Raw genomic sequence first — 10,942 nt, forward strand, 5'->3', positions numbered from 1 at the left:
GTGAAACCAACATGCTGAAGGATCAATTCTGGGACCTTCTGCAACAAGCCACATGTTCTACCAAATGTGGGCCACCTTGACCCCATGGTTGAGGGGGCCTGGGGCCGTGAGACATCAGCACACCATGTGTGCACGCCCTGCAGTGTGCACACATGTCATCAGCATGCTCTGCAGAGTGTTGACGTGTTGTGCAGAGGCACTGCAGCTCATGTGCGGGACACAAACATGCCCCATGTCATGCATACACTGCTGCCATGGAAATTTTGGGTGCAGCCCTTTCATAGGAAATATTGAGGAGCTGAGCCCCCCTACTTGGCATCCCTGCTGCCATACAGCATGGTAGCATGGGGTGTGGAGTTGGCCCTTATGTGGAGAAAGCTCGTAAAAGGGTCTTATCTATCTTTAATCTGTGCTTATTTGGGAGAATCTGGGATGCTGCAAACAAGGCCTCCAGAGCTATGGAATGGAAGGAGTCATTGGTTCAGAACTGTGGCTCGCAAACAAGCCTACTTCGTCTTGCAGGGCAGAGCAAAGATTCTTCTCATCTCCTGGACCTCTGGATTCTGAAATGAAAGAAACAGCAGATCAAAGATTGCCAATGTGACTAGGCCTTGGCCAAGCTATGCTCCAGTGCCCCATGGTGTGAAGAAGATGTACAAAGATGGATAGGTCCAGCAGGTTTTGTCCCAGAGTGTACCCTGATAGTCATGACCCCAGAATCAGGTCAGTTGCTTCGGTTGACCCTGAGAACATGTCAGTTGTCCATCAACTGTAACATAAAGCGATGTGATGAACACTTTCTTCTTCATCTGCCATTTACCAACTCAGAACCAAATTTGAGTTATGAGCAAAGGGGGAAGAAAAAGAACTCATCTGGAAGGAGGAATGTATTTGGGTATGTTGGGGAGCAGAGAGTGGCTCTAGATTCTCCACTGAACTTCCTCTGAGCTTAATCATTTTTCACACAAGTAATTCCTTCCTTCCTTCCTTCCTTCCTTCCTTCCTTCCTTCCTTCCTTCCTTCCTCTCTCTTTCTGCTGTTACTTCTCTCTTCTCTGGAACATACATGGCGAAGAAGAGAACTTTTAGCCGTCATCCTTGCTGATTGTAATAATTTTACACAGGGTTAGATTTTTTTTTCCTGGGGGCTGCATTTTCCACAGTCTTTCTTCAGACCTCTGATTAATCAGGGTTACTACTTTTGGAATATTTTACTTCTCCATTATCAGGAGGACTCTTCCTAGTGATTTTCACATAGCACATTTTCTGTGCAGGATTTTTCTAAAAAAAAAACCCCACTTCTGATTAACTGTTACACTGAGCTAGAATTCCCTGGGCTTTGGGTTATGGACAGCTTTGAATATATTTGATTTTTATAGGTAGCTTTTCCTTTCTCCTTCTTTATTTCATTTATTGTGCAGACGGGGAAAGCAGAGAGAACTAAGACTGTTTTATTCCTTAATTTTTACTAGACACTGGACACTAGACTGATCTCTAACAGCTTGTATCTAAGGCCACAGGAGCAGGGCTGGCCCAGGATGCTTTGCTGCTTCAAGCAACACAGAAAATGACTCCTCTCCTGCCACTACCTCTCTCCTCCAGACCCACCTGCCCCCTCTGTGCCCACCCAGGCCAGCTTGAAGGTGGCAGTTGTGATGACGGCAGATGGTTGCAGAGGAATATAATAGCTGACATGGCTAACTATACGTAAGTATTGGAAGGCTTTTTCCTTGGAAAGCTTTGATGGCAGATATAATAATAATAAAACCCCAGTGAACTACAGATGCTGCTCCTCAGCATCAATGCTGAGGTAGAGTTTATCTTGCATGTTTTTTTTTTAATCAGGGGCCCCGAAAAGGCTTACTATATCCTGGGTTTCTCTTTTGAGTCTCTTATCATCACTTTGCTTCAGGGTTGCAATAATTTTTTGAATACAGTGGTACCTCGGGTTACAGATGCTTCAGGTTACAGACTCTGCTAACCCAGAAATAGTACCTCGGGTTTAGAACTTTGCTTCAGGATGAGAACACTAATCGCGTGGCGGTGGCACGGCAGCAGCAGGAGGCCCCATTAGCTAAAGTGGTACCTCAGGTTAAGAACAGTTTCAGGTTAAAAATGGACCTCCAGAACGAATTAAGTTCTTAATCTGAGGTACCACTGTACAGCTGTCCTTGCTAGACTGCTTATGACTGCCTATTTTAGGTTAAGGTCAAGACTGCTTATGACTGCCTGGCAATAAATATCCCTATATTTTATTGATTTACAGTATTTATATACCGCTTTTTCAGGCAAAGCTCACAAAGCAGTTTTCAGGAGATTTCTACAACAATAAGCATCACTCTTTTTTAAAAAAGAAATAAGGTTACAATAAAATGGGTAAGACAAGTTATTTGTTTAGAAATAGCTGCTTATCCCCTCCTCTCAGGGTAAAGATGCCCATTTAGACCCCCCTGTGGTAACATTTGTGGAGAGGGAGAGACCACAATATATAATGTCTAAAATTGAGATTCTGTGTTTGTTCCTTATCTGTATTAACATGTGTTTCTTTCACTGTTATCAGTTGTAATTGTCAGTTCTAAAATGTTTTAATGGTCTGCTGGCTGCAGATAAAGAAAACCCTTCCATCACTGAAGTGCTAATATTACTACTAATACAGTGGCTGGTTACTACTACTGTTGCTATTATTACACATAGTACAAATATTATTACAGGCATTATTACATATTGCTAATATTACATATAGCTAATATTACATGTCCATCTGAAATTGCACCAGATCAGCATCTCATATTCGGTTGTTGGCTCCTGTGAAAATGATGCTGAATTCCAAGAATGGGGTTTTTTCCCCCTCCCTCTCTCTCTTCTAACCTTGCCACCCACACATCACATTTTTTCATTGCCTGGAATTAAATTTACCTGAACAGGTGGAATACTGAAAGAAGGAAGTGCTTCATGCTTTATTGAGAAGTGGGCAGGACAGTGATGGAAGGGGAGATGGATATTTATAAGGCGCTTGAGACAGCCTGCAGAATGGGGTCTCCAACTCTTTTCCAAAGCGGTGTGTCGAGATCTGAATCACCTCAGCGAGGTAAGAGTCTGTCGACTTCTCTTTGAAAGCTATTGCCTAAAGTAACATTCTTCCATCACCACTGTGATGAAGAGGATAAAGCAGTTCCTTTGAATCGGAAGGACTTGTTTTCATATCCTCACTTAGGGATGAAACTCACTGGGTGGTTTTAGGCCAGATATTCTCTTGTCAGTCTAGTTTACCTCACTGTGAGGGTAAAAGGATTTAAGGATTTATGTCCCCTTAGCTCCTTGGGGAATGAATAGGATATAAATGTAATAGATGGGTAGTTCCCAAACATTTTCTGCACCACAAACGTTTTGGGGAAACACCTACTGCTTTTTCTGCCTGTTGTAGCAATTGTAATGCCCTGTGCTGAATGATTTTTTTAAATTGTGAACAATACAACAGTAGAGGGAAAGTTTAGTTCCTCGACTGGTGGCTCCATTTTGGCTTCTTTGGGTACCTTCCAGCAGATGTGGATTTCCAAGCAAGAATGCAAAGCAGGAAAGCAATGTGCAGAAAGGAAATGCCCATAAAAATCTGTGATTAAAAATAAAATTAAAAAACTGCTGCCTTCTCCGGTGCTTCTAATATTGGACAGCTTTAGCATACTCAGGAATCCAAGGTTTTGTGTCTCTTTTGTAGGATATGTATACTTTTTTGTGGCTTCTGCAATTTCCATTGCTCCTTTTATTTCATATATATTGCATTTTATTGTATTACTCAGAATTGTAATACAATGAAATACAATATAGGAAATCAAAGAAGCAATTAAAATATAACTTAAATCAACATGAAGGCTTAATGCGATGGATGTGCCACATCACAGATCCACAGACATGGAGTGGAGCACTTGAATGGAGCTCATGGACCACAGTTTAGGAACCTCTGATATAGAGGATGCCGTGTTTTCCTTGAATCTGGATGAGCTGGTGTGTGGTGTAGAGCAAGGGGTTCACAAAGTGTGATCCATGGACCACCAGCAGTCCATGAGCTTCATTCAGGAGGTCTGCAGCATGTCTGAATTCAATATTCATCTTTTTTTTTATTTCTTCTTTGATCTCTTATATTATATTTGATTGCATTGCAGTTTGAATTCTGTAAAATGCAACATAAGGAATAAAGGAAGCAAAAATGATACAATTAAAAATCATACGAGCACAGTACATTAAAATTGTTGCAAGAGGCAGGGGGGGAAATGATGACATGGTCCGCAAAGACCACCAGCAGTTTTCAAGTGGCGGAAAATGTTTGGGAGCAACTGGTGGAGAGTGTAATGGAGAACTGATGGAGCTAGCAGCTCTGCTTCCTTTCTCTCCTTTTCCTAGAGCCTGATGCTGCCAATTGGGAGAAGGAGGACACTGATGGAGCTAGTCTTTCAGTAGAGTCATTGGGATTAGAATAAATCCGTATTCCCAATGTCCAATGTGTTACCACTAGCAGCACAGACAACTATGCTGACATTCACTCTCATGATCAGGAGACGGAAATGCAAAAGAAACTATGAGCCGTTCCTTCTTGATCAAAAAGGAGTTGAAACATAGGAGAAATCCTCACTAGAAGGCTTGCTAGGGCAGTAATTTTTTCCCCCCAGGTGGAGATAGCACAGAAAGTTATCCCATACATGCAACATCTTTTTGTCATGTGCAAAAGGGTGTTACAGTATGTTGGTACCTCGGGTTAAGAACTTAATTAGTTCTGAAGGTCTGTTCTTAACCTGAAACTGTTCTTAACCTGAAGCACCACTTTAGCTAATGGGGCCTCCTACTGCTGCCGTGACGCAACCGCACGATTTCTGTTCTCATCCTGAAGCAAAGTTCTTAACTCAAGGTACTATTTCTGGGTTAGCGGAGTCTGTAACCTGAAGCACCTGTAACCCAAGGTACCACTGTACTGGCAAACATCTTTGACACTGTTTCAAAGCAAGCGACAGCTACTGTTGCAGTTGCTCAAGTTTGATGCGGGTTAACGTTAAGACCAAGTTTCTATCTCTCAGAAAATGTGCTGGTTCGGAAAACTCCTTTTCTTGGCAACTGGTTGCTTCCTTGCACATGCTCTGCCGCATGCCAGAACCAATGAGGAAAACTGTCCCACGGTGAGGAGGTTGCGTGAAACTTGGAAAGAAATTGAAAAACTGGTAAGTTGCATCGGCACTGTTATGTGTACACCAATCTTTGAGAGACTTGGGTTTGGTTTCCTTGGAACAAAGGTCACCAGAGACTGAGGGAGTTTTCGGTGATAGAAGGTTTTTAGAAGGGGGGGGGGTATAGTCAGGGCTTCTTTTTCAGCCAGAACTTGGTGGAACTCAGTTCTGTCACCTCTCAGGTGGGCACCATTACCATTCTAAGAGAAAGAGGGTGGTGTTCATGGTGAGTTCTGGTACCTCTTTTTCTAGAAAAATAGCACTGGCATAGTGATTAGTGTGTTGGGCTAGAACCTGGGAGGTGGGGGTTCAAATCCTTGCTCCACCATGAATCACACCAGGGGACCCTGGGCCAGTCATAGTCTCTTGGCCCAACCAACCTCAAAGGGTTAATGTGAGGATAGAATGGGGAGGAGGAGAACCATGTATGTCACCTTGAGATCCTTGGAGGAAATAATAAGGGAAAACAGATAAAGAAAAATAAGGCGGGAGCCTCACAGAATTAACTCTCCTGCTCCCCTGTTTAGTATCTGCTCTGCCATTAGATTTCTGTAGGGGGTCACCAAAGGCATAGCTTTGGGTTCTCACAGAGGAAAGCAGAGCAGTTCTAGAACCAAAGATGTTTGTTTGCTTTGTTCTCTTTCACATCACCTCTAGTCAGAGGAGGAAGGGAAGCCCCCTTCTGCTCACCTTCCAGAAGCTTCTTTAGCTTTTAGTTCCAGTGACAGCAAATCACCTGCACTTGGCCTACTTTCTGGATAAGCAAAGACCCATTTCCCCCAACAAAATGGAATGTGCCAAGCTATCTAGTTAACAAAAGAAACTGTTTTGACCCTTTCCCCCCAGTCCTCTTTTTCTACAAGGTCAGATCTTAGAGCTGTAAAATTTCAGAGCTGGAAGCACAACACTATCCCCTCACAATACTATAATATTACAAAGAAGTCTTACACTTTCAATGATTTACCGGCTGCCTTGACCTGATTTGTTTTTGTTCTGTTTTTATGAACCATTGTTATGTGTTTAAATGGTGTTCCTTTTCGTTTTGTCAACCTTCTTTTCCTGATCTAAGAATGGAGGAGGCTCATCTCAGGAATGTGCATTTATGAACAAAAGCAGTTTGTGTGAACCAGCACAGATCGTGAAAATGGTAAGATGTTAAGCTTCAGTTATGCATTGTAACCCTTCTGTTGTTAAATGTTTTCAGTGTAAGCCATATCAGCATACTGGCTGAAAAGTGAGATAGAAAAAAGTAATAATGCATTTCCAATGGGTATTTGTTTATTTCAGCAATTTATATACTGCTTCCTTACAAGAATCTCTAAGTGGTGTACAAGTAACTCAAAACAATAAAAATAAAATATATTCCCCACCCTCATACTTTTAAACTAGTTTCACAAAGTAGTAGTCCATCTCAGTGGATTTTGTAGGAACAGAAAACACCCCAATTTTTTTAAGTACAGTTCTCTAAATTCGGGGTAGTAGCCAGCACGATACTCCCCAAATATTATGCGCTAAAGCTCACAGGATCCTTGGTGATGCTGGTGGCAGCTGATTTGAGCTGCAATTCAACATCTGAAATGCACCATTTGGGCTACCCCCTCCTCTAACTCATTCTTTTAAAATTTATTTTGCAGGGTGTCTCTGATAAAGCAGCTATTGTTCTTCAAATCCTCAATGAAACAGCTAAGCTCTTTGAAAGGAAGGACGTCCCCTTCTCCAATGTGAGAGGCGTTCTGGAGTATATCTATTATGTACATGATCAGCTAAGACCTTGTGTAAGTACTAAGAATTATTTTCCCAAGGAGTTATTATGGCAACATGAAGCAGAATGAAACTTGGTGTGCAGAAGAAACAGAGGGTAAGACAAAATGAAACTTGGATTTGTACATGCCTGTCTCTCTGTTAATATAGGTGTGTCCACATGGCATATTCCCCAATGTTGTCCCAGACCTTTCTCCTCTTTGAAAGTGATTCCCCAGGCCCTGGCCCTTTTGGGTTTTCTAAGTATGGGGGGGGAGACATATTTAAAGGCGAAAAGGTCTGAGACAACACTGAGTAGCCCCTAAATTTATGAGAAGACAGACAGATGCAAATCCACATTTTGCTCCAGTGTTGACAAGCCCAGAATGTGCATATTCCACACTTTAACTGCTACAGCATGGGTCGGCAAACTAAGACCTGTGGGCTGGATCACGCCCAATTGCCTTATGGATCTGGCTTATGGAAGGTCCGGGAATCGCCGCATGGATTGCCAGAGCATGCGTTCTTTCCCTCTCCCTCCCTCTCCCTCACACAGCGGTGGCAGCACCTCCTCCCTCCCTCCTCCTGGCTTCTCCTGGCCCTGCCTAGAGGAGGATGGGGGCTGGGCTTTGTTGGTGCCAGCAGCAGCAGAGCTCGAGCGGCCACCATTTTAAGCAGCCCCTCTCCAGAGCCCTTTCACGCGCCACTCATTGTACCGCCGCCACCAGCCCCTGCTGCTCGCAAGACACAGGTAAGCAGTGTGGATATTTCACCCCTCCCATTGCAAGAATCGCATGTTGTTTTCAGAAAGGAGGGGCGGAATCTGGTCATTGCTTCTTCCGCTCCAGCCTGACTCTGTAGGAGTCTGAGTGTTATCTGTGTAGAGATAATTTGAGTGCATAACGAACAGTAACACTCATGCAGTCCGGTAGCCTCTGTTAGTCTTTAGTTTGTAGTTTGTTTCTAGTTTGCAGTAGCTGTAAAAGAATAAAGAAGTTGAGCTTCAGAGCCGTCATTCGTGTAATTCATTATCTGCTGTGCTTTGCTGTCTTTGGTGCTGAGTTCAAAGTTGTGAGTCCATTGCATTTAGACCTCTTTTCCTGAGTGGAAGGTCTCTGGAAGTGCTTCCCAGCTTGCCTAGTCCAATCAGGGCACCGGGGCTGAAGAGGTTGAGCCCAGTCATTGGCACTGGCTCAAAGGCGAAGCTGACAAGCAGCCACCTGGGCTAATGGTGCTCTTGAATTTATTTATTTATTCAAAATATAGACCAGCCACCCACAAAGGTCTGAGGGACAGTGGACCGGCCCCCTGCTGAAAAAGTTTGCTGACCCCTGTGCTACAGGGAAGTCATTTGTCTTCAGTTTACTCTATAGCAGAGAGCTGAATAGAAACTGAGACTCCAACAGCCAATCTCCAAATACCACCTCTCTTTCTTTTTTCTTCAGAGGTGGGAAACAACGTGTTCTTGCCAACTATGCTAGTAAGGGTCTGTGTTCAAATTCTCTTCCCACTTAATTTACAGCTGCAATCCAAAACCAGTCTTCCTCTGATGGACAGCCCGATAGAAGATTGTTTCAAAAAGCTGCAGCTATTTTTGAACGATGTAAGTAGACTGAGCGTCTCTTCAACAAAGCTTTTGATTCTAAGAATGCTTCTAACTCATTCTGAGTTTCCAGCTGATCACGTGGGCCAATTGCGCAAATCAAGAATGGGGCGCTTACAGGTCTTCCAGATGTTGTAGCCTCTAGCTGCCTTCATTCCTGACCGTTGGCCAAGCTGGCAGGGGCTGATGGGAGCTGGCATTCAACCACATCTGGAGGGCCACAGGTTCCCCATCTCTGCCATAAATGATTTCTCAAGGTCCATGGTTCCCAAACTTTGTTTCCCATGGACCACTAGAAAATTGCTGAGGGTTTCCACAAACCACTGAGTGATTTTTTCTGCTTGTTGTAGAACTTGCAATGCACTGCACTAGATGCAATGTGATTTTTAATTGCATTTTTATTGCCTATTTTATTTCTAATATACTGTGTTTTATCGCATCAGAATTTGAATTCCATAGAGGCCAAATTGTAATACTGTAAAATTCAAAAGAAGAAATAAAAGCAGCAATAAAAATACTATTAAAGACTCAATATCAATATTTAATGCAATAGATGTGGTGTCTCCACAATTTTCAACCACAAATGCACAGACACATCATGGACCACCAGAATGAAACTCATGGACCACAGACTGGGAAGCTTTCATTGATGTTTGCTGCCACCTCCCACTATACTGCCTCATCACCAGCTCATTGTTTTCATATGGGGGGTGGGGGCAGGGATAAAGTGTGCCTGTCCCTATATCTGCATATGAGGTCCTTTAAAAAGAACAGGATTGTTATAATATGATTTTATCACCCACCCTTTGCCATAAGGGTGTGTTATAACCATTTCAAATACAATATTTAAAGCGGTTTTAAACAAACTACAGTCACAAGGATAGAGTGGGTCCTAAATATATAAGCCTACCTGATTTCAGTAGTGTACCTGAAATTCCCAAACAAAAATTAGGAGGGAAATTGCTCTCCTGATCAGATCCCAGCCTTGCAAAGCCATGCAGGGCTTTTTTGGGGACAGCGGTGTGAGCATTGCACCCCCCCCCAAAAAAAATGCATTTAGCAGCCCCCCCCCATGCTACACCCCTGCTCTCCGCCTAGCCTACCTCAATTGGGGATTCAGTTGGGAGGAGAACTATGTATTGAGCTCATTGGGGTATAAGTACCAAAAATAAATAGCAAATGAACCCAAGAAAACCTTTACCATTCCTCCTTGTTTTTAGACTGTTAGCGGTCCTGAGAAAGTAGGATATCAATGTTTTAAATAAATAAATACCGTATTTTTTCCGTGTATAAGACTACAATGGTACCTCGGGTTAAGAACTTAATTCATTCTGAAGGTCTGTTCTTAACCTGAAACCATTCTTAACCTGAAGCACCACTTTAGCTAATAGGGCCTCCCGCTGCCACCATGCGATTTCTGTTCTTATCCTGAAGCAAAGTTCTTAACCCAAGGTACTATTTCTGGGTTAGTGGAGTCTGTAACCTGAAGCGTCTGTAACCCGAGGTACCACTGTATATTTTTTCCTGAATTTTTGAAGTTTAAAATAAGGGATCGTCTTATACATGGATAATGCCTGGTGCATTTTCTTAATTTTGAGTCCCCCCAAAATAGTCTTATACACAGGGGCATGTTATATACAGAAAAATGTGGTAATACCTGCAACAACATATTCCACCAGATAACTAAAATGGACCCTTGACTATATGGGAGTAAACAAACCACCTGCCAGAGAGCAGAACAGTATATAAAGGGCTGTAAAGTGGGCAATAAATATAGAAACCCATTAACGAGGATTCCTTTTTTTGTGTGTGTTTGCCTCGCTTGAAACAGGGGAGCAGTCACTGCACTTGGCAAGTGGCTCGCGAAGATGTCATGGTGGTTTTCCAACAACTTGAACTTGACATTTCAGCTTCACGGCATCGACAGCGTAGAACTGAGGTGAAGAATCTTCTGCTTCCATGAGTCGGCCGATGCTGCCACACAGCCTTGTAGCATTGAATATACCTGTACAATAATATTTGTTTCCAAAACTAATTATAATAAATATATTTTGAATAGAACATCAGGTGTCACTCATTTGCTCCATTTCAGGGCTGGGGAAATGTTTTCATCTCAAGGGCCATATTCACTTCTGGGCAATTTTCCAAGGGCCACATGGCAGTGGTGGTTGGGAAAGTGGGCAGGACAACCAATGTGCAGTTTACCTTTCTACAGTACGCTAGTTTCTACACAAACTCTTATTGGCCAGAAGATATACTGGCAAGCTCTTTGACTATTTCTTACTTGTGTGCATTGAATTTGTTTGCAAACTACTTTTCCCAGCAGCATCATTAGCAAATTTATTTGCAAGCAACTTGTTGTTGCTGCTGCTGAATTTATTGGCAAA

At 42.8% G+C, this 10,942-nt stretch overlaps 1 protein-coding gene across 1 annotated transcript; it reads left to right on the forward strand.

The window, feature by feature from the left end:
• The first annotated feature begins 6,293 nt into the window (after positions 1-6,293).
• LOC310690262 (uncharacterized protein) lies at positions 6,294-10,616 on the forward strand. Its single transcript, XM_083468957.1, has 4 exons — positions 6,294-6,359; positions 6,847-6,987; positions 8,475-8,555; positions 10,387-10,616. Exons 1-4 carry the CDS (start codon positions 6,315-6,317, stop codon positions 10,516-10,518), a joined length of 399 nt encoding a protein of 132 aa, XP_083325083.1. The 5' UTR covers positions 6,294-6,314; the 3' UTR covers positions 10,519-10,616.
• The last annotated feature ends 326 nt before the right edge of the window (positions 10,617-10,942 follow it).

Source organism: Podarcis liolepis, assembly GCF_965112155.1.
Source record: "Podarcis liolepis genome assembly, chromosome: 12".
NCBI lineage: Eukaryota > Metazoa > Chordata > Lepidosauria > Squamata > Lacertidae > Podarcis > Podarcis liolepis.

Bases quoted from the DNA above. Each gene is read 5' to 3' on its own strand.
- LOC310690262 (XM_083468957.1), top strand. From the start codon at position 6,315: ATGAACAAAAGCAGTTTGTGTGAACCAGCACAGATCGTGAAAATG. The intron at 6,360-6,846 runs GTAAGATGTTAA...TTTATTTTGCAG, and splicing joins CAGCACAGATCGTGAAAATG to GGTGTCTCTGATAAAGCAGC. The intron at 8,556-10,386 runs GTAAGTAGACTG...CGCTTGAAACAG, and splicing joins TGCAGCTATTTTTGAACGAT to GGGAGCAGTCACTGCACTTG.